This window comes from Melospiza melodia, chromosome 1 (genome assembly GCF_035770615.1).
Source record: "Melospiza melodia melodia isolate bMelMel2 chromosome 1, bMelMel2.pri, whole genome shotgun sequence".
Taxonomy (NCBI): Eukaryota; Metazoa; Chordata; class Aves; order Passeriformes; family Passerellidae; genus Melospiza; species Melospiza melodia.
Genome location: NC_086194.1, coordinates 152,748,627 through 152,773,037, shown reverse-complemented (window position 1 = coordinate 152,773,037; position 24,411 = coordinate 152,748,627). Strand labels below are relative to the sequence as shown.

The 24,411-nt window shown below is 42.1% G+C and overlaps 1 protein-coding gene across 1 annotated transcript; it reads right to left on the bottom strand.

The window, feature by feature from the left end:
* CDH17 (cadherin 17) lies at nt 1-23,362 on the bottom strand. Its single transcript, XM_063178329.1, has 17 exons — nt 22,959-23,362; nt 20,148-20,246; nt 19,333-19,470; nt 17,524-17,662; nt 16,137-16,295; nt 15,273-15,472; nt 12,794-12,925; nt 12,074-12,224; nt 11,144-11,359; nt 9,845-9,921; nt 8,381-8,572; nt 6,909-7,153; nt 5,034-5,164; nt 3,902-4,138; nt 1,898-2,014; nt 1,675-1,791; nt 1-841 (listed from the first exon to the last, which is right to left on the bottom strand). Exons 1-17 carry the CDS (start codon nt 23,001-23,003, stop codon nt 735-737), a joined length of 2,502 nt encoding a protein of 833 aa, XP_063034399.1. The 5' UTR covers nt 23,004-23,362; the 3' UTR covers nt 1-734.
* Between the last annotated feature and the right edge of the window lie 1,049 nt (nt 23,363-24,411).

Below are 24,411 nucleotides of genomic sequence, written 5' to 3'. Positions count from 1 at the left end.
TTTAAAGAAACTTTTTATTCTTATCTTATGTGTAAGGGGCAAGAGCAATATTTGCAGCAGTATGATGAAACAGTATATTACCTACATGACTCGGCATAGGAGTTTTTTTTAACTTGGAAACTGTAATGAAAGGCCATGGTACTTCACAAACTTGTTTTACTTTATGGGATATCAAAAAAGAAAAATTGAAATATCACATTGATGGTACAAATTCAATATAATGTAAGCAGGCAAGGCCCAGGACAGATTACAGATTGCAATAAATTTGGGATCTCCTTTGCTGAGAGTCAGACTGATTCCTACAACTTCATGGAGTATCTTCAAATGTAGCACAGGACTATTCCCCAGTCTGCTGTTCAGTGACTTACAGAATTGGAAAGAGACAAATATGTGCAGGTCAACAAAATGTAGTCCTCTGTAAAGTCGATATTTACATCAGCAGTCAGATGAAGGAGACTGGTCCAGTGTATAGATCCCTGAAGGAGCTCAGCATTTGGTGCTGTCATAGTTAACACTTTAGTCAAAGCTGATAAGCTCGTTAATGGCTAAAGATTACATATGTTTTATGTTTTGTGACTAAAGACTATTATGTACAAAAGTGAGGCCAAACCCCTGGGAGTCTACTTTTGCATGGTTTTTTTGTTTTTGTGATAGCACATCTCTGGGCTTTGGAAGGTTCACAGTTCACTCATTGACAACCCAAAGGGCGGTTTTGTCTCTTGATGAAACAGTCATTAAGTCAGTCTGTTGAGTTCAGCATTATCTTTTGCATCCTTGGGATGGCTCTTTTCTTTTTTCTCTTTGTATCTCATGTGGAAAAACACACCTGCTAAAATGGCACCTGAAAAAGAGAGAATGTTTGTCAGTAAAGGGGAGAGAAAACTTTCTGAAAAATTGTTCCAGCAAGGGCCATGACACTGCCCTGTACTATCCACAGTGCTCTTGAACAGAAGCAGCTTTGAGGAAGGACCATGCAGCATGAGACCAAGAGCATCAATCCAGTCAGTGCTAGGCAGGATCAGATGCCTTGGGGCTCAGAGACCTTCCCACAAAGGAAAACTTTTCCTCTAGGGTCTGACCAGATGGCAAAGTGTCTGTTTTAGCCCCCCCCTCCCTCTGTGCAGGGATTTGTATGTTTGTCTTGAGATGCAGTCCCTCATATATAATGTATCATTTGATCTTTTAAAATCATTATGAGTTTGTTATACTGTATATAAATTTATTTCCTCTTTATCACTGTTAGAATGAATATGAAAGATGTAAACCTGTAAAGCTGAAATAGAAAAATAAAATGATGACTATAAGCTACAGGTACAGATACCATAAGTAGGAAGCTTCACTATTTTTCCTATAATCTGGATGCCCAAGACAAAACTCAAATCCCCTCTCTGACAGGCAAAGGGCAGTAAGTAGCAATGAAATGACACTATACTAGAGGTTCAGCAGTTTCTTCTGTCCCAACTGGTTGTTGTGCCATTGGATATTTTTCTTACAACCAAAACCTTAGAAGTTTGCAGCCATCACGATACACAATCATGGGATCTTCCCTCTTTCACTCATTCTGCAACATGCTTGACAAGTCTTCACCCAACAAGTGACTTCCTGTCAGAAATGCAGCAGCACCATCATATCTCAGAGGTCTGGCTTCAAATCAGCCAGGAAGAAGTGACTTACCAATGATGATCAGGACTGCAAGCAGAATCCCAATTGCCTGCCCAGCGGTTGGCCAGGAGTGCTGACGGTCTATGTCAATAAAACATGAATTTTCACTGGAACACTTGCAGATGCTTACTGCAAAAGGAAATGCCATGAGGTTAATGAGAAGTTTAGTGGCCACATTTGGTTATTTATAAATGTAACTGCTCTCTTGAAGGTAATAGTTGTGTGCATAGAATACCTTTAAGATTCACTTTGTTTTCCAAAGGCGGTTTTCCATTGTCATTAAGTATTATTGGAACATCATACACCTTCTCTTCAAAGTTAGCATGTTTCAGGGACAGGTAAGCGTGAGTAGCTGTAAGTAAGAAATGGGACATTCAGGTCAGCACAAGAAAGAAAGTTAGCTCAGCTTTCATACCAGCTGCAAGTGGACTTTTTTTTTTTTAAGGCTGCTTTGCACATGATAGTAATTCCTGTTTTCCTCAATGTCTTCCAGGATCTCATTGGTTTGCAGACATTAAGTAAAAAGGGAATACCTGCAAGCCTCGTCTGGCCGTCATCATAATATGATTATAAAATTTCCTTCCTAATTTCTACATCAGGCCAAATCTGATCTTGGGTAGTGCTACACTGATAGCATCCCATGTGAACCTGGAATAGTCCCCTGTGCACACAGAGACCACAACCAGCTTAATTTGTTCCCAAGGAAATGCAGGACAGACCATCCTTCTAGTGAACTTACACTGTCACATCTAAGACTCTTTAAAAACTGGAAAAGGTAAAACCAGCCATTGGGATCAGATCAAAAGTCTGTTGATATAAGTATCTGGTTGGAGATTACAATGAAAAAGAAAGCATGTGTTTTACTTCCTCCTCCTTCTCACCCTTTAAACATTTTCAGCTCAAGGACTTCTTGAGCAAGATGTAATTTCTTGCTTTGAACTTGTAGAAGATTTCTGCACACGCAACACCCTGCAATAGCAAGTTCCCAAGTCAGCTACCTCCTCATTCTATCTGCACTGTAAATAACTCCACAAACTTCACTTAAGAGTCCCAGGTTTGTGCACTGGAAGAGAGAGCAAAGGATGAACCTTGGCCACCCTGACCAGAGCATTCATAATTTTGTATCTCTCTATTACATTCTTTCCCTACTGTCTTCCACGATTAAAAGTAGTAGCTTACTTTGCTGCTCCTATACACTTCCTTATATCAGGCCATTCTATAACTCTGATTATCCTTGTCACCTTATCTAAACCTGTTTCCATTTATACTGCATTTTTATGATAGAGATAGAGGGACTGGAGTTCAAAGCTTGAAGAAATTATGGATTTATACAGGGGCATAATGATGTCCTCAGGTTTCTTCTCCGGTTGTTTCCTGGTAATCCTCAATATTTGACCTGTTTATTTGAATACTGCTGATCTCACATTTCCATGGAACTGCTTGTAGTTCTCCTTCCTGATTCATAATGGCCAGCTCAGCACCCATGATTTCAAAAGTGAATTTGGGAGTCCAGGGTTCACTAGCACCTGTGAATTTTATTGTTCAACCAACTCAGTCTTGGAAGAATTCTTCACGCTTGGCTCCTACTCAAATAACTTTGTATAATGAGTAAACTTTGCCTCCTCATTGCACATCCATATGTATTGAGTTATGCAGATCCCAGCAAAAAACCTTTGGAAAACTACACATGAACTCCCTTCACTGCAAGAGCTGACTGTTTACTCCAAGTCCAGAATTTTAAATTATTATTTATTCTTTCATAACTTTAAATTTGTGGCAACCCAGCTTTCTCTAGTGGGACAATTCATCAAACATGTTTTATTAATTCAGACAGGCTCTATCAGCCAAGCACTTATTCATGTGCTTACTGTCCCCTTCAAAGAGCTCCATTCACTTTGTGAGACAGGACTTCCTTTTGCATGAAATGTCAGAAATGTACAGTTTGCAAACTGTTCTATTTCTTTTTCAGTAGTGAATTGTATTCATTAAATACATATATTTCATATTTACATTCTTCTTCTCTCAAAAATACTAATGAAATTATAGCTTGCAACATACTGGATTTTACCTCTTGCAAAAAATAATTAATGACTTTGGTGTTCTCAACAACCCAATTTTTTTTCTATGTGGGACACTGGTTATGCAATAATAACAGTGAAAAGGAATTCTGTAATTCTTCATATTCACCAGAGTACCAAGTGAGTCCCATATCATTGTAAGAACAGCTGAATTAGCTTACCATTGAATTTTGAGATTTCCCAATTATTTCTTGCATTCATGTCATCCGCAAGGGAAAAAGTAAATTTTGAATAAAAGAATTGTTCATCAGCATCAGTAGCTTGAATGAGAGTTCTCTCTCCTCCGCTGACTGGGTAGCAGAAGAAAGCAGGATAATCCGTAGCTATTTGTGGGTAGTTGTCATTCACATCACGTAAGTGTAGAGTCAACAATGCTTTGGATTTCTGAGCTGCATTATCTGTCGAGTTTAACAGAATGCAAAGTTACATGCACATCTTGGATTTACACTCTGGGCTGTTGCATTTGCAGCTATCAGAGAGGTACATCATCAGATAGGCACTGAAAGGTGGTGTTCTGTATAAAGGTGGCAGAAACAAGGTCTCAGGAGGTCCTGAGGGATTTGTGGCAGTTGCCACTACTTTTTAACGAGCATTGTTTATTTACCACCAGTTCTTGCAAGCTACAGAACGCTAGCAAGGGAAAGGAGGCAGATCTTGTCTAGTAATCTGTCATTTCCATCATGTCTAGCAAGCAGTCACATCCAAAGTGACCAGTGCTCTTTGGAGCGCTCTTAAGCATGAAATGCCTTGAGTTTCCCACCCCTCTTCTATAGACAGAAAATGCAAGCCAAAATTGAAAGATTTAATGGCTGGAACTAGAAGTCCTAATATATTTCAGATCTGACAGAGTATTCGTTTTAACTGTAACAAAATGAAATTCTGTAGAAGGTTACAAACTACTCTCTGGGTATGTTTTCAGGAAGCCTAATCATACCTAGGAGAAAGACTAAAATCTTCAAGCTCTAGAGAAAAAAGCAGCAGAAAATATTGATACTGAAAACAGTGAAAAAATTTGAATCTTCTCTATATGTCATGTGGTTCAAGCAAATATAAGACCATACCCAACTTCATGAAAGCTATTTTAATCCTTGTTATCAACAGCATCAAGAGTTCTTCAGGAAATTAAATTCTTAAAAAATATATACTTCTAAGGATACACCACAGGATGTATATCTGAGATTACATGTTCCAGTATTTTTCATGGGTTTAGTCATGGTAGGTATGATAATTCCTCATAAAAGAGTAAGGACAGGGGATTCCTCTGTGTGTATATTTAGTTGTTTCATCACTTACTTAGCTCTGATGCAACAACCTCTATTCGGTATATTTCTCCAGTTTCTCGATCCAAAGGCAAAGCAGTGTATACCTGCCCAGTGGCTGAATCGATTCTCAGCCATTTCCTCACGTCACCTTCCAAGAAGTACCTTTGGAAAGAAATAGGGAGGGGGAAAAATCATATATACTGTTCCAAACTGGGAAAAAATTCCAACAAAGCAAATACGTCTTTGGTGACTTTATGTAAGAAGCTTGATTACAGTTGTACTGAAAGAGAAGGTTCTTGGAAGAGTCACAGTACTGCGATACTACAGCCAACCAGGAGACATAGACAGAGAAAGAGAGGCCAAAATCATCCAGAATAAGAGTGAGAGCAGAACTACAGAAATGCCATCTCTGCTGTAGCCTGTGTGCTTGCAATTCCACTTTCCTTCTAAATGGGGAACATGGGATGGCACTGAGCTTTCAGTCCAGAAGTATGATTTGTCCAAGCCCCATGTCCATCTCACCCCATCACATCTCCCACACGTTGGTTTTGATGGGGCCACAAGCCAAGGGCTGGGGAACAGAGGGGCCAGTGCAGCCAGGAACCCTTCTGTGGATTGAGGAGGGACCAGGACCCCAAGGAGAACCATGGTGATTATCTTCTGGCAGTCTGGAGAAGCCAATGTTACCACCATTGGGGCAGCCTTGGAACACAGTGTGCTTTATGCATCACCACATAATTGCATTTATATCATTGTTTAAATAATCACCAAGGTCCCTGGGTATTTACTTACACAAATTTAACCATGAACATATGACCCAGTTAAAGCACAGGCACTTGCTTGAATAGAAGCTACCAGACCTTCTCATTCAATGTTTTTGTTCTTTCAGTACCCTTTATACTAGAAACAGCATGCTTGTACATCTTCTACTTTTCATACTTTTTATTTTATGCTCTTTAACCTATTTTTAGCAGAAATGTGGTTTATGTATAGCTAAATTCCTGTCATATGTCTCTGTCATCATCCCCCAGAGCTTCTGGACTATGTGGCTCCCTTTCAAACTAGTTTGACAGAAGGCCAAACATGATAAGTTCCCAAAAGTTAGGGGCAAGTAGAAAGCCAGATGAGAAATCTCTGGGAATAAGAACCCACAGGAGGCCTAAGAGTCACATTGTGCAACTCCATTAACCACTTGGTGTTTTGCTGAATTTCAGTTAAATTTCAAGAACTGTTTATTTTGAGCTGATCTGTTCAGAGTTCCAGCTGGGAATTGTACAGCAAAAGTCACAAATAACTCCTCCATCTGACTCTGCTGTGTAAGGTACATTTACACCGTGCAACACAGCACAGGAGTTGTCTTACACAGAGCTTTGCATCCACAACAGAAAGAGATGCATCATTTCTGACAGTTAGGAAAGAAAATGAATTCTTTTTCAGTTGTAGACTTGAGGATGTGTATTTTGGTGGAGAAAAAGTTGAGGTTGTGCATTTTGGTTGTTTCCTGTGTGACGTGAAAAGCAGCTACTCTCCTACTGGTTCAGGGGTACACAGTATATGCCTCATTTTTTTGATAAAGGCATTGTGGACATGGAGCCTTGATACTCTCAGTCCAGCTCTATCTTTTTCCTGGACAAATAAATTAGCCTGCTTCCCTTGTGGTTTCCTGTTTCAAGACTGATGTTTGGCACAGTACAGAGACAAATCTGGTCAGAAAAGTACTACCCAGCTGCAGGAGTGTCGCTAGCCCCTACCCCACCACACATCCCCCTTCTACTAGGAGATAGGAGTTCTGTAAAAGCAATATTTTTCCACATGCCAAGTATTAGGCATCTTTTCCTTGCATGTCCTTTTGAACCATTTTTGAAACCCTAAATTGAATTAATTAATCACAGTCACTGTTTTTTACCGTACAGAATCCCCTTCAGGATCATAGGCCTCCACCGTCATGACCAAGGTATTGACAGGAATGTCTTCAGACACCTCTGTTTCGTAAAATGGCATCCGGAAAGCAGGTGGCTCATCCACATTTGTCACAGAAACTTTTAACTTGGTGAGAGAGCTCGAGTTGTACTTCACACCTTTCACCAGCGGCTCGGGGTTTGTGGCATTGATCACCAGGTTGTACACAGGCATTGTTTCAAAATCAAGAGCCTGGATGAATTAGGAAAAAAAAGGGTTTGTGAAGCAATGGCTCTGCTGCTGTGGGGAGCTCCAATGAGAAACTAAAATGTCCCCCTCTTCTCAAGGAGGAGATTGCATCCCAAATTGCAGGCAAAATAAAGGACAGCTGACAGGAGAAAATTCATTGGGAATGTTCCATTTAAATGAAACCATATGCCTGTTTAGAGGTGTCCTCAGCAACTGCATTTTCTAATAATGTTGCCACCTGCCCGACTAAGTTTAATAACAATATCCTGTTTACAGAAATAGTATTTATAGCTCTGTATGAGAAGGTCTCAAACGACCTCCGGGTGCCAAAAGTCATACAAGGGTTGTTACATCACAGAGTTTCTCACAGCTTCCTCCTTGGGAAAAAAAGAGGCTGATGCTGATGTTGATGCTGAAGATGGTTCACCAAACGCTGCCTCTGCCTGCACTTGGCCAGCACACAGGCTGGAGGCACACAATACAGCACCCCTTGGAAAATGAGTGGTAGCTTTCTGGAGCCATAGTCCAAGCACCTTTGAGAAGGTTCACTTCAAAGGGAGAGTGATTTCGTTATTAAAATTCATGGATGCAGCAAAAAGTGTTCCTTATATTCCTGTCTCCAGCATTCAGCATATGGGCTGTGCCACCTACTGCAGCACACGCTGTCCTTGGCTTGGTCACAGTTAATGTTCCCCTCATCAGGAACAAACTACATCTCCATGCTGACATTGAGACATGCTGGCTACACTTGCCCCTTGCTTTGCAAAGGCCACTAATGGCCAGAGCAACTGCAGGGAGGAGAATCTGCCCCTTCACAGCCCACCACTACCACCACAGTCGTGGAAGCATTAGCTGGCTTTCTCTTGTCCAGAAATGCTGCTGCAAAATCACTAAAATAACGTTTTGGTTTTTTTTTGTCATTATGGTGCATAAAGACCTACTTCATCGGCCAGAATCTGCTCTTCTGGAGAAGCAGCCAGCAGCAGAGCCAGTGGAGGGAGCTGCTGGTGGTGGTGAGGGCACAGCAAAGGCAGGAGGGTAGGTGTGTGTGTGTGAGCACTGCACAGACACAGAGCCTGAGTCCAAAAGTGGAGCCTCCTGCAGGCCGCACCATGCTTAGGATGTCCCTACTCCACCACCAGTCCTCACCTCCTCACAAATTCCACAGGGCAATAACTGTGTATAACAAATAAGTAACACTAAAGGAGAAGAATAAATCCATCTATTCACCTTGTTAATCCTGATGAACCCTCGGTTTGTTTCAGAGTCTGTCTCTATGATGAACGTGTTGTTTGGATCACCTTCCTTCACTTGGTAAATGATGAGGGAACTCCCTGTGGCAGGCTCATCTCCATCAGTTGCTTCAATTTCTAATATCGGACTTCCTATTGGGCTATCTTCTGCCAGAGTCACACTGCCATACTGAAGAGAGAGAGGTGTCATTGAAACATGACATACTGTTTGTGGATAAGAACTTCAGCACAACCATTTGTGGATAAGAATTTCAGCACAACCACAAGCTTGTGACCCACATGTGTGGATTTATTTTAACCCACAGCAGCAACACAAAGGAGGGAAGCTTTTTAGCCACATATTTATCGTAGGTAATGGGATCTTGTCAGTGCCACTAGTACAGCACCAGTCCCAAATCTTTAGTTCCGCTGTGAAAACCAGCCCATGATCATGCAGAAGGGATAGTACAGCTTCTCTGTACCCTGTGAGCACCCTGGCCACTCATTGTTAAATATTTGACTGCTTCATGCACCATAGGTTGTTGCCACATTGGCATCCCAGCTCCTCTGACTGTTTAATGTGTGCCCTTGCCCAGAAGCCTCACATTGAGACCAGGTCCTGGACCAAGATCTTGTGGTGAGATGGTGTAAAACCTTGTCTGCATGAGACTGGGCTGCCATTGCCATCAACTGAGAGATGGGCAATACAGTCTGCAAGGCCCAAACACCAACACAGCTTCCCTGAAAGGACAACTGTGCCTGACAGGCCAGACAGCTCTCCTGAGCCCACCACCTACAGGGCCTGCAGGAGTGGTGGGAGCTGGGACACCTCTGTGTAAGTACTTCAGCCACTCCAGTGTCTGCCAGGAGGCTTGGGCCATCAGGCAGAAGTCATGAAATGTCTGCAGGTCTCTGCCAGATGCCAGCACCTCCACCAGAGAAAAGGCAAGAGCCTGACACCCATCCCGGAATCAGGTTTGGGCATGGATCATTGGACCACTGTTTCTGGCCAAACCACACAGGACTTTTGATTCCCATTTATCTTCTGGCTGTTTTGGGTACACTGGTGCTGTGTTTGGAAAGGTACTTGGGAGACACCAGCATTTTTTTCCATTTAGCTGTTTGATTAATTTTAAAGCCTTTTCTTCCCCACTTCCCTTCAGAACTTGCATTTCTGGAATAAACTAATTTAATAGAAAAATTTCTTTCTGTACACAGTTTTCCACTGAGCAAATTACCTTAAATTTCATAATTACTGTTAATCTGTTTCATTGATCACTGTCTAGATAGAGTTTATATGCGGACTTGCAGCAATATTTTACCTTTGTTTTTACTAATATTTACTCTATTACTTTGTCTGTAAAGGGCTAGTTTCCTGCTGACATCCTATAAACATTGAAGGCATGCTCAAATCCTTGTCAAAAGTTATTGGAACATCCAAAATGGTGTTAAAAGTACTCACATCTGAATTGCTAAAGATGGGAATTTCATCATTGATGTCGATGACGTGTACTTCCACATTACAGATTGTTTCGAATTCTGCATGGAAAGAGACAAACAATATCACACCAGCCTTTCTGCCAAAACTAACTCTCCTCCAGAAGGGTTCCCTGTGAGCAAAAGTGAGATTGCCAGATTGCCCAATCTAAGCACTAAATTGAGAGAAGCACTTATCTCAGATATCTCTTAGTCAATGACAACCTCACTTCTTACCATTGATCTTCCCCATTTCTCCAGCACTGTCCCATCCTGTTTCATTTCCCTCACTTTTTAAAACCGTATCTGTTTTCCAGGATGATGATAGCTATGAATTGTGTTAGCTGTCTCAGTATAACTTTTCCATGTCAAAAAGTAAGCCCTGGGTTGTTAATGCTCCCTTGTCCTCTTGGTCATCAGGCAGCACCCCCAGTTTTGTTACAGGCAGATTTCAGATTCATGTAAATCTAATCACTACCTGAGCAGGGGCACCCAAACCAATGGCAGGTCGTGATTTTAGAAGCATAATATACCCATATATAGATGGAACATGCCTCATGAGCTGAAAGTTGAGGAAAATTCTAAACAACATTGTTTGGATGGAGTTCAAATAAGCATTCAAGACAAATCACCAGCTTCCTCCCTCTGGAACGTTTTCCATCATCTGCCAAAATGATACCATTTCATTTACAGACATCTTTCCATGCCAGTTCCTTCATGCACAAGTTTTGCCTGACTGTAGGGATTCCAGCACAAAGCTTTAAGCTTTGGTATGAAGTTTGATTTCCTTTCCATTCAGTGAATCACAAAGGACTCATGACAATTTACATAAGGAACAAGATAATTTTTAAAGTTTTTTTCAGCTTAATATTCTCTTAATGTTTTAAAATATTATCTGGACTGTCTGAGCAGCTGTGTTTAATTTCTTGATTTTTTTTTTCCAGTTAAGTCCCTTTGAAAGATGTGGGGAAAACCACAATCATGATCTCTTCATTTTTTTCCCCCTGTGGAAGGAAATCTCCTTCTGAAGTACTTGTTAACAAGCTTCCCAATTTAGCCACACTCTGTCCTAGAGCTGGTTCCCTTCCATGCTTGCATTGTGAATCATGATTCATCTCCCTGCATCTCAAGAACAGGACAAGTACCATGCCAGAGCAAGACAGCTCTCAGTGCTACTGCCTATTCAGCAAATCCTCCTTGTCTCCCCACATCCCTTAGACACTGAACACAAGTCCTGCCAGTGTGGACAGAGTTTTTCCAAAGTGTAACAGCAGGCATTACTTACGAGGATCTGTCACCAGGACCTTCAAGAAATACTTGGCTGATTCACGCTTGCTTAAGGAACGGCCAGCTAATAGCAAAGTCCCGGTGTCTTGCTGAATATAGAAGAGATTATTTGTGGGGAATTCAGGTTCCTGACTTTGGATTTTGAAATGCAGACGAGAGTTAAGGCTGTCCTCCTCATCCATGTCCGTAGCAAACACGGTGCCGATATTACTCCCTGTAGCAGAGCAGAGATGGGAATCAGACAGAGTGCAGTGGCTCCATGTCTCCACAGAAGTGCACAGTGACAACAGTGATGCCAGTGCAAAGCGTAGAGGGCCAATAAAAATAAAGCTGTATGGAAAACACTTTAATGGACATGCAATCTTTTCACTATTGGGAGTTTTTGCTTTAGCCTCCCAACATACTGGTTTGAGGTCAGGGCAGTCCAAAAGACTAACAGCAGACTCTTGAGTCCTGAAACCAAATAACTGATGTCAAGACATTGGAGGATTTTGGTAATGGTCCATTGAAGTCAGAGGCTTTATGCTGGAGCTGCAGCTGGATGAGGGAAAATGGGCTCATACCACTTTAAGAACAGTATTTCTTGTACTGGTAATAAAAGAGGTGTTTTTCTTTACACAGTCTAAGCAGTTATCCAAATCTGTGCTTGTGGGAAAATGCAGTTTTATATTTTAAATAAAACAGCATTTTTAAAGTAGGTGTTTTGTCTCTGTCCTTCTCAGGTTCTTGAAATCCTTTCCATAGGAATTATTGAAGGGAAAACAGGAGGGCTATTTGCACAGGAAAACATTTCCCTGGGACAGTCATGTTTTAATCTTTGGGATCAGATTTTTTAATCTTTGGGATCAGATTTTTTAGCTTCCTTCACACAGCTGGAAACAGCATGAATACAGTGAGGTGTATAAATTAACAGAAATTCTTTTCTTACCTCCCTTTTCATTTTCTTGAACTTCAATTATGGTGAGCTCCTGCTGACACACAGGGGGATTGTCATTGATGTCTTCCACAATAATGTGAATTTGCAAAGGCTTCTCCACCAGTTCTCCTGTGTTATCTTTTGACACCACATAGAATGTATACTGCAACAAGAATATGGCAATTAGAAGGTTTGAATGTCCACTGTGACAATATTTTGCATCTTAGTATCTAACTACAGGAATATGAAATATCATCTCATGAGTTTGCTCAGTGTTTTCTGTTTAAATCAGAGCTCTTCCATCACCCTTTAGCTTCTGAGGGCTGAGTTCTCAAAGGATTTTAAAATCTGTGGTCCCCAAGGTCTGAAGTAGATCTGAAACCTCTAGATAGATCTCCTTCACTCCACTGCCTATCTCTTACTCATGCACCTACAGCCCTGCCATAGCTGGTCTATGCTGTACATTGTACATATGCTGTGGGCAGGGATTGCTACTGCCAGACCCACTCTAGGGTAAGGACCTGAAGCCCGTTTACAGTATAATAGGTGGATGAACTTTCACATATATCACATAATTTCCAAACAGAAGTGACAAGAGACAAAACTTTTATCTATTCTCCCCTTCCCCATCTCCCTTCCATTCTGCTGAGCTTTGTCATATTTACTCCCACACGAATAATCAGCTTCCTGCTGTGCTCTCTGCCATCAGTGAAGCTTTATGTGTTTACTTACAGCATCCTTTTCTTCCCTGTCCAATGGTTGGGTCACATAAATATCCCCATTCTCACTGATGGAAAATGGAAGCCTTGGCAGCTTTTCTTTTTCAAAAATGCCATAAATTACATCTGGTTCATTTGACTGCACCTAAAAAAAAACCCCAAAAAATAAATCAGGATAGGAAGTTAGAAGTGTAGAGTGAGATTTAACAGGGATTATTTCTGGACCACAAACAGAAACAACTGCATTCCTGTTAGCTTCATAAACCAGAAAATTAACAGTTTGGCGGGCTCTCAGGATGAACTGCAGAAAATCAGACTGATAATACACCTCTGCTCTCTGAATTGTGTGCTGAAGCCACTTTGCCACAGTTTCTCCATCTGTCCAGATGGGATACAACACATATCTTTTTATAAAAGGATTTGGTGATGTGGAGATAAAGAGTGATTATGAGGAAAAAAGCATTATTTTTGTTTTAATATCTTGATACTAATGATTTCCTCTCCTAACACTCTCTATTCCTGCCTGTTGCTTGCTTTTATTTCATTCAGAGAAATGGAACAACGAAACAGCACTAAATTAGAAGGAGCTGCCAACTCCTTCCAGGACAGAGAGGCCCTGCAGAAAGACCTTGATAAATTATAGAGATGGGCAGTCATCAACTGTATGAAGTTGTAACAAAGTGCCAGGTTCTGCCCCTGGGATGGGGCAGTCCTGGATGTACAGACAGCCTGGGGAACGAGAGGCTGGAGAGCAGCACCACAGAAAGGGACCTGGGGGTCCTGGTCACTGGAAAGGTGAATGTGAGTCAGCAGTGCCCTGGCAGCCAGGAGGGCCAACCCTGTCCTGGGGGGGCATCAGGCACAGCATCACCAGCCAGGCAAGGGAGGGGATTGTCCTGCTCTGCTCTGAGCTGGGGCAGCCTCACCTCCAGTATTGTGTGAAGTTTTGGGCACAACATTATAAAAAAGGCATTAAGCTATTATAGAGTGTCCAAAGGAGGGCCACAAGGATGGTGAAGGGTTTGGAAGGGAAGCCTTAGTAGCAGCAGTTGAGGACACTTGATTTGTTCAGCCTGGAGGAGACTGAGGGGAGACCTCAACATCCTCATGAGGGGAGGCAGAGGGGTGGGACTGACCTCTTCACTCTCATGACCAGGGGCAGGACTTGAGGAAGCTCAGTTGGGGGAGTTCTATGTTAGATATCAAGAAAAGGTTTTACATCCAGAGGGTTCCTGGGCACTGAAACAGGATCCCCAGGGAAGTGGTCACAGTACTAAGCCTTCATTAGTTCAAGAAGCATTTGGGCAATGCTCTCAGGCACATGGTCTGACTCTTGGGGTGTCCTGTGCAGGGCCAGAAGTTGGACTCGATGATCCTGATGGGTCTCTTCCGATACAGTATATTCTATGATTCTGTGATTCTGTGCAAACAAATAGCTGGTACCTATCTGTAAATAGGTGCATGCACACTCTTTACATTCATCAACGCTCATGAGAAAGGCTCTTTTTTGGGGTGCCGCACATTTAAAATGAAATTAAATACACAGACTGTTTAGTTAATGGAGTCAGTATTAACATTTATGTTCTATATAGCAGCAGCTACATTTCATTTTCCCCTGGGCAGAATCAACATGACATTGGCTCCCAAATGAAATGTATATACAAGTGACCCCAAAATGGGTGCATCCTTACATGTTACTCTTCTTTCTACCTGTTTTCATTCTGTATTTCCTTGGGCTGCCACTGAGAATAGCACCAAGCCAGTTACTCTTGTGAACAGGATCCATGGAATCCTGCCATGTTCAAGGGATGACAGCATTAGGAGTGTCACTGCCAAGGCATTTTTCAAAGTCAAATATTTCTGAAAGGCTGTTGGCTTGTTAGTTAATATGTACTCATGTATACACTGCTATTGGTCTGCAGTTATCAGCAAAATATTTTGTGCTTGAACTGTGAAAAGAGGAATATTGGGAATGCAGGATGTGAAGGAGGGTATTTCAGTCCTTTCAAGGTACTTTTGGTGTAGCAGTTGTGCTGCATGACACAAAACCAGTCACAGCAGGCGTCCCTGAGTGTGAGGGACTGTCCACAGCAGGGCTGTTGTGGAGCTGGTTCCCTGCCCTGCTCTTCTGCAGGTGGAAGAAGCTAACCACAAAATAAGCTCTAAAAATCTCTTGGTTTGCTCAAAGCCTGGAGGACCCATAACTGGATTTTGGTCCCAAACTGAAAGGCAAAGTTCAGTCAGTCTAGTATTTGTATTGACTGTATCTCAGTCACCTCCAAACTATTAACTTTTGTGCTAACAAAAAATCAATGAGACCTCCACTAACAATCATTTCCAAAGGATGCCATATTAAAAAAATGACTGGGAGGTGTCAAAGTCCTTCTGAAGAATCTGGTGTTGGATGCAGCGGGGACACGTTCACAGTTAGTTGTGAGGAAACAATTGTGTGGCACAAGGAGAAGTTCATGGAGTGTGGTCAAGGACCGTACCTTGCTGATGTTGACAGGGTGGACCTGGGTTGAGTTTTCTTTGATGTAGATGGTGGGGGGAGCTTTCCACAGGCTCTCCTTCACAGTGATGCTCACATCAACACTGCTGGTGAAAGCATTCGCTGTCGTCCCTGCCATGTCCTTCACGGAGACAACAAGTATGAAGTTGTCCTGCTTTTGAGGATCCAAGTAATAAGAGCCTAGAGACAGAGCAAAGAGTCAAGAGAAATGACACAGAGGCTGTGGGGGCTGTTCATCTGCCCATTGCCTCCTACATGCACTATGGTTCTTTAACTGGCTCAGACTTACTCCTTAGATGGTCCTTTGGGACCAACCTCAGCAAGCCACTTCCTCTGGGTTCTCTCAACAGCCTCATGTGCATGGAATCATATGGGGCCTCTGTGCTGTGGTCTCATTTTGTGCAGAGGCATCCCTGAACAGCCCTAGACCCATTAGGCACTTGTTCAGCCCAGCAGAATAGATGGGAGTTTCTAATCATTGCAATGCAGTTGGGATCACATGTCCAGCTGAGTTTTCTCGGCATTTTTCATGTTACTGCTTTTGGGTTTCTAGATTTCATGGCAGAGAATTTATTCCAAGATATGACATGGTGGAGTCCTGAAGGCCAGAGGATCTATCTCTCTTCTCAGTGTACTTTTAGATCTCAATCTCCATTTCTGCTAACTTCCCTTGAATTTGGTGGGACAAAACACCTGTCCCCCAAAACTAGGGCTTTAGTGGAGTCTGTCCCACTGACTACATTTATTCACAATGTAGCATCAGACCCATGTTGTTGTTTTGTTGTTCCTACTCATATCCCAGAACTCACGCTTGCTCTTTGCAATCAAGAATCTTTTTATGTACCTTTTCTGCTTGGTGAGATTGCTCCGGTTGCATTATCAATCTGGAAAAGCATTTCTTCATAAGGGTTGGGAAAATGATGGAGAATGCTGTAAGACAGCTGTGCATGGAGAGTTGTAGGATCATCACGGTCAGTGGCATGGACATACATGAAGGGCTTGCCTGTTTGGATCGGAGAAGAAACAGTGGTAAGAGAAGAGACTGAACCTTAACACATAATCCATTTGAGCAGAGCTCTCAAACCAGGAAAGCAACTTATGGGGAGCTGCCATTGTTCCATAATGCATCTCCCAGGGGAAGCCACGTGCAGAGGTTACACTGCTGTATGCCATCCCACAGTCAGCCCTCCACCAGCTCTGCTTAGTAGGATCACAACAGGTGTGGTGACCAGCTGGTGAAGAAGGTGACAGAGTTAAATCAGCAGAGAGCTATCTATCACACAAGAGTGCCTGAACCCAGAATTCAGCTCACTGGGATCTCTCCTTAAGGCCACTTTGCAGTTCTTACACAAATCAGTGAAACCCAAAGCACCTTGATAAAAATGGTGCATCACCTGTGGCACAGATACAATAAAAGAACAATCATACAGTGAAAAAAATAATTGAAATACCCAGTAATGTAAGTCAACTTTTACCTTTTGCATACCAGGGCAGCATTCAAAATCTTTTTGACTTGGATGCACTGAAGAGTTTGCAGTAATATGTTTCAGAATAATTTTCTGACTCCATGAAGGTTTATATGCATATTATTTAGCAAAAGTTTTTTCTTGAGTCCATAGCCACAGCAATAACAACTGTATGAGTCCTTTGTTTTATTTCCAATATATAAGTCCCAACTTACTGCTCTTTGATACTTGCATGACTTTTGGTATGGATCAGTACAATTCATAATCCAAGACTCACTTCTAAATGTTGAGGTTTAGCCCATGTTCTGAGAAGCATCACTCATGGTAAGCACATACCCCATATCTACCCTGGCACTTTCTTTCACTGATATGTAAAGACTCAGATAGTCTTAGCCTTCTCTTTCTGTATAGTCTTTGGTAGCCTTTAAATTTTAAACCCCTTCTAGCATAAGGTTTTGTTGTTTTTTGGTGTTTTTTTTTTTTTTTTTCCAGAGCAATGGACAGAGCAGCAATATTTGTCTGTTAAATGACACTTGCAAAGACTAAGTAATAAAAAATATTTCTGACTGCGCTCATCCCTTCACACCATATAGTGGTCACCTCTTTGCCCTTTCATTATATTATAGAAGCTTTCACTCTTATTTTGTACAGTCCTGTGGGAAGAAAAACTGATCTTTTTCCAGCTTGTATAGCAACCACTTTACCTTTCTGCTTAATTTACCTACCTTCCTATTAATGATAATATTTAATAATGGTGGCAATTACCTGGACGAGAGTTCTGCCTCACTACTCCATAGTACTTTGTCTGGTTAAATTCTGGGGGGTTGTCATTGATATCCTCCACATGTATTGTAACAGCATATGGACCTTTAACTCTCTCTCCACTCTCATCCAGACTTTCCACCTGATTTGAAAAAAGAAGGAACAACAAGTAAATATTTTCATGCAGACAGGTTAAAAGGCATAAATTAATATCAAGGTGTCAGATGCCAGGTCACTCTTACTGTCATGGAAATCTGGTGAGAGCCACCACTCGGTAGCTCCACATACCAGGACAAATTTGCCACTGTAGCTCCCTGACAAAAATTTGTCACAGTATACAATGCCAACAAAATAAAATAACCCACTCCTGCTTCTGATGACACCTTTCAGAGGACAATTTCCCACTTCCAGTTTCAGCAGACTATTTGTATTTTTGTACAGCTTCGAATTCATGTTTTTCTTTAAAAAGCAATATGTACTTTCTAGCAAACAAGGAGAAAATCCAACATGATATTGCATTTATAACGAATTGCTATTATAAATATAAATCAGAAAAATAGTCTGATATAAGGGTTAGTAAAGAAAAATTAATTCTTAATTCTAATGACATTTTTTTCTACACAACTTGACTTATTTTCCAGCCTTCTTTACCTTTAAATCACCAAGAATATATTATATCTCTCACACTTAATTTTGTTTGCACATAATAGATAAAATCATGATTATTTATGCCTAACCAAGCATAACTTTTTCATTCTGTCATCACTTTTTGTCTATAAATGATTCACACGCTTTGGGTTATTAACTTCTGGGGCTAGGAAATTGCCCTCTCTACTTCCAATCCAAGAGTGCTTTAGAGCTGAGAATGTGAAACCATGAAACCTGAAGTGATAGACTTTAGAAAGACTGCTAAGGCTGGCTAAAAGAATCATCATGTACTTTGTCTGTTCAGATACTGATCCTCTCATGATCATTTTTTTCTCAGCTGCTACTGCCTCAGAAAAAGACAGCACCATTTCTGACATTGTTTAAGAGGACAAGGATGCACTGAGACCCAAGGACTGCCCATCCACTGCTCCATTCCCAACAGCGTTTGCACTAGTGAGATCCTCATGAAAAAGGTATAATAGCAGACAAGCACACAAAGCTTTTTCCTTTCTTGGAGTCCAACATCTGCCCAACAGCTTTCTGCTGTTATCTGACAGAGGTTAGATCTGTGCCTCTCTGCCTAAATGTCTTTCACTCACATTGTTTCACAGAGTCACAGAATGTTCCAAGTTGGAAGTGCCCCACAAGGATCATTAAGTCCAACCCTGAAGTGAATGGCCCATACAAGGATCAAACCCTGGCATTATTAGCACCATGCTCTAACCAACTGAGCTGATCTCAGCTGGTCACCGTGTATGTTGTAAGCTTTCTAAATTATTACAGTAGTTCATTTTTCCACTCCAGAAATAGAATTCACACTATCAGCCTTCAGGGATAATAAGAAAAGCTCGTTCATGAGGTTAGATTTTACTTCCAGTCAAGTATTCCCCTCATATTAGGAGAGCTAAAGGGTTGTGTTGGCATCACAATTTTTGTTTTCTGAACATAGCCTTCCTCTGCTAAGAAGCATTTTCCTATTCAGTCTTTGAGAGCTACAAAACCATATGTCTTCCAGTAAATCTTGGTATTAAAATGAAAAACCTGCCTGTAAACATAGGCAAAAGAAAGGATTCCAAATTCCAACCGATTTCTCTTACTACCAGGTATACCCAAAGAGGATAAATGTGAATGCTTCTCCCTTCCTATTTTTTATTGAGTTTTTACCTGCAGCTTGTGCACTTGTTGGGTCTCCCAGTCCAGAGACCCATTGATATACAGGATGCCTGTCCTCGGCTCAATGTCAATAATTCCAGCTTTTTCACCAGATGTTCTGAAACTCACAGCAGGTGGCTCAAGTTTGAACTACAATGGAAAGAAAAAGAAAAAAAAACCAAACCAAAAACAGAGGGAAAAATCATAATTTTTTCAGCATTTTCACCATAATAAAAATAATTTCATGCTTTTGTGACTTTTAAAATCTATTGCCAGCAATGTGTTTGGCTGGGAGAATGATATTCCAAGAGTCTGCTCAAACAAGTCTGCTCTTTTCTGATCCTCAGCAGAGGAGTTTTCACATTGTTTCCTGAATGCTGCAAGAAATCCCGACTGCAGTTTGTTTCCAAAGCAAATGTCTGCTTAGGACAGACTTTGTCTGAGCATGGGAATGGAAAAAAATGACACACATCCTCCATTTGCCTGGGAGCTGGATCTGTCCTTCTGTGGTTATGGCTTTGGGAGGAAAACCTCAGAGTCAAAGGAAAATGATGACACAAGTTATATGGAAAGAAATTCTCCAGGAATGTTGATTTTATTAATCCCTGTCTTAGGATATCCTCTTAAATATGTGTTTGAGAGGGGGTTGTCTCCTGCTCTTTGCATGTAGCCTCTTGAATTCCCAGAGAGAGGAATTAAAAATTAATTTTGGATCCCCTTGAGGGACTGTTCTTCCCACCAGCACAGAGACAACCCTTCACATGTGGTGTCTGTGTGCAGGCTGTGGGGTGCTTGACCAGAGTGGATCACACGAGACACTTGGTTACCTGGTGAAGGATGCGTGGACCTCCTCCTTCCTGCACAGAGAAGTCCATGTCCTTCAGAGGCCCAGTTACACTCAGGCCCTCCAGACCAAGCCACATGGCCTGTGAGAGAGAGAGGGAGAGAGGGATGGAGGCAAGCACATGAGGGATGTCTGCAGCCGCCACACACAAACAGCAGCTCCCCACCCCTGAGCCTCCTTGAGCTCTTCTGCTACAGCACAAGGGCAGAGACTCTTCCAGGCTTGCACTGAACATCTCCAGGCTCTTTAGCATATATAATTTTTAAAAGCAGTGAGATTTATTAATTAATTAGAGAACAAAGGCTTGTGCCCTGCCCTTTTTTGACCACTACATAATTAAATGAGATTGGATCTACCTTCAAGTGCAAACAGAAGAAGAAAATAGATTAAAGTAGACTGAGAGCAAAAGGGAATTCATAAAATCATTGCTGGATCTCCCCTTTGTCCCCAGCAGGACCATCCATGACCTATCCAAGAACCACAAAGCCCTGTGAAAACAAGTGTGTCTGGAAATCAAACATCACACCTGGGGATGAGGAGGAGCTGTGGCTGCACCCCTTGTAATTTCCCCAGTAAATCAAATCTTTTAGGTATGGGAATAAGGCGGCCCTCTCTGGGTTCCTACAGCACCCCCCTCATGCCACAGCCATCTGGGCAAGCCGCTTGGGCCCTGTGCCTTCACATCAATTGCATGTGAATGCAAGCCACAGAGAGAGCAAATGTCACCTTCAGATCTTTGGCTTTTACCTGCTGGCAAATCTGTCACACAAATCTGTCTCAGCCTCTGTCCTCCTAAGGGCTAGCAATGTCCTAACATCATGGGGTTTTACCACCAAATTTTTATGAGATTTTTAACCTCACACTCCCCAGTGCCCAAAGACCTCCACACTCCTGCCCTAACATTTCAGGGCTTTTCTTGCTTCCAAACAAAAAAAAAAACAAAGCAAAATTGAGCCTCTCAGGGCAGGCCGTGCACACAAGACAATTCACACTATGGTTCAGATAATCAGCCTGTTTCTTGAAAGGAAAGACCAAGATTCCCCAATTCCCCTGTCTTCACCACCTATCTTGACAACACTGAGTGTCTGCCTGTCAGAATAAGGGCTCCATTATTTGGCTGAACAAGTTTCTTTTCTTCAATAGTAAAAATTAATTTATTTTGCTTTACAGACTTAGAGTACCATTGCCACCCTGTCCATCACACCACAGATTTGAGTGTGTGTTCTCTGCTGCATGACTTTTCCTCTGGATTTGATCCTATTGCTGCTGGGACAGCCATTCAATTTCTCACAGAAAAGCAGTCTGCATATTACCAAGGGAAAACTTGATTCTGCCTATGACAAAAACACAGCAAAGTTCAGCACAATTCACCCTAAAGCACTGCTCTGTGTGTGTATGTCACAAGTTGTGTTTCAATAATTCCATATTGTTCTTAATAATAGCCAGAGATGCCGTCCCGCTCGCCTACAAGGCTTTGTGACTCCTTTTGAAAATGGGAAAAGCAGAGAGCTGAGGAAGGAGAGGGAAGGATGGTAGTGAATAATAGTGAGAGCAGAAGAATATCAACAAATGCAATCTTATGCATCCAGGAAAATGCACTTTGCAGATACCTTTTCAATATTTTTGCAAAATGCTGACTGCTGGCCTCACCACGGACCAGATATCAGGACCCTGAGCCTGACCTGCTACAGCTATTCCCATGTCACACAGGCTGGCACAGCCTGGTTCCTGCAGGCTGCTCCTGGGTCTCTTCTATGGACAGATTTTGCTTTATCATGTTCCCTGCTATGGAGGAACAAAGGCTGATGCTATAAAACCCAACAGGTTCAAAGTGCAGCCTGTGAAACAAGTAAGCAATATCACTTCTGTTGATTAAAATTACTTTATGTGGACCATAAATATTTCCAAACATATTTCTACCACATGAATCACTGTTCAGGAGCTTGAAAGGGAAAGAGGCTTTACCTCTTGGTCCATATGCATTGGTATATCTTCTGAAGATGGCTATAAGGCTTGCAGAGTGACTTCATGGAAGAGCCAGCACTGCCACAAACAGCAGTTTGTGAAATGGGAAGGGAAAAGGAGGTGCTCATGAAGCAGCCCTCAAGGTCCCCATATTCTGAGGCTTTTTTTTTTTTTTTATTAAACTTGAATTTCATGCATTTTTTCAATCTTTTCTGTTAATTTTCATTGTGAAGTAGAAGTCACCACTGCTGTAGCCTTTACAAACATCAGTAAATCTTTTGCATTTAATACATAAGGTCCATAAAGAACACAATTAATACATTTCAGTTCCAGAAAATCCTCTGAAATGGGATTCACAGGAATCAAATAATAAGGATACAAAATTAACATGCACAGTTTAAGCTATGAGGCATTATATGTCTTAGAATATATTTAATACATCAGCACATGTATGGATTATAATGCAGAACTCATGATACTGATGTTTTCACTCTTTGATGATTTGTTGCAGTATGTTTGAATCTTTTCTAGCACGAAATTCATGTTTTGGAAACAGTGATATCTAAAGAGGAAGTAGAAGAGGGAAAATGAGTAAATTTGTGCTTTCTAGGCTTTTTGAAGTTTTTATTCCCCCAATGACTGAGATGTCTTCTCGACTTGCTGCGGGGGCCACACACCTGTGCTGGGGACACACCCGGAGTTACAGCCACTGCGCTGGCACCAGGGCTGCCTGACCTGCGGGCTGGCACACCCATGGATTAGAGCTCAGAGGCTCCAGGCAACCTTTGCCGTTTGCTCACAGATAAACAAAGGAAAACCTGTAACTCACCGAGTGAATGAGAAGCAGAAACTGAAGTCCACACAGCTTAAGCATACTGGAATATGCTTTGCTTCAGCTCCTGCAAAGAGATGAGAGTCACTTTAGCCCCACAGAGCTGGCCCAGGCTGTTGCACACCAAGGCTGAGTTTTCCTGAGGCTGCAGGGAGAGAGCTGAGGAGTCGGTCCCCAGGGAGCAGCTGCAGATCTGCTCAGGACAGACGAGAGCACTGGTGCCCCTGGGCTGCCAAGGAAGGCTGTGCCCATCAGGTTCTGCCTAATGGTGCAAGAGAGGCAATATGTGAGATTCCCAAAGAGCTCTCAAGGATTGAACCCAGCACCAAAAAGCCGTGCAACCACATTGTTACAATGATTCTGTACTGCAAAGCCACCTTCATTTCTGCCTTACTGAAAGCAATGAGATGTTTACAGGAAATGGTATAACCACAGGACAAAAGTCTTGCAGAGGATGTCATGAGGTGTCTATCTTCTAGTTCAAAAAATTCAAATTCAAAATTCAAAAATTTCTTGCACATTACAGAGGCAAAGAAAGCCTAATGCTTTCTTTTCAAAGAAAGCCAATCTGCACCCCCTAAAACTACATAGCTACTGGAAACAAAATTTCCAAGTCCAAGGAGCATTCTCTGCCTCAAATTTCAAAGAAATATTGAGCACACACGACCACAGTTTATGTTACATCCTCCTGAAAATTAGATGGCTTTTGCAAAATGCTATCCTGCTTACTTACTACCTCCAGATTTTTACAAAGAGGATGGGGCCAGTTCTGGAAGGAGGTGAAGGTGGCATATAGTGCTGCCATCTTCAGTGGTGCTTCAAGTTACATGGCTCACACCTACAGGAATCCTTCCACAAATCTGTCCCAGGGAGGCCCCCAGTGGGGAGAACACAGTGTGGAGGCACAGCTCCCTCCAGATGCCTTCCTGCTTGTGCTTCCCATCACCCCATTTCCCCCCTTCTTTTCTTTCCTCAATGGCTGAACACAAAGGGGACCTGTAAATACAGAAACTGCTACCCACACTGCTGTTCTTTTGAGCACCCATTCTAGGACTTGCCACAGGAGTTTACTTTCCAAATCCCATTCTGAACTGTGTGTGCAATTACAGCCTTTGGAATACTGGGCTCTTTCCTTGGATAACTGTGTGAGTACTGGAAAATAATATGACACACTTTTGAAACCAGAAGTGATCAGAAAAATCATTAAATTTGTCAGAAGACAAGGGCTGAAATGGAGCCCCCTGTAGATGCTTGGCTGTGCTGCCTCCTTAGTGGGTCCTTCACAGACCTCCTGGAGCCAGAGGAGGTGGCACAGGCAGGGCAGAGAGAAGGAGAATACCCTTTGAACCTCCTGGAAGGACACCTCAAACCAAAACTGTTGCTGATTTTCCGGTTACACAGTCAATGAAAATTCTTTCTGTTCCTCTGCCTGTACAACCTCTCCCCTCCC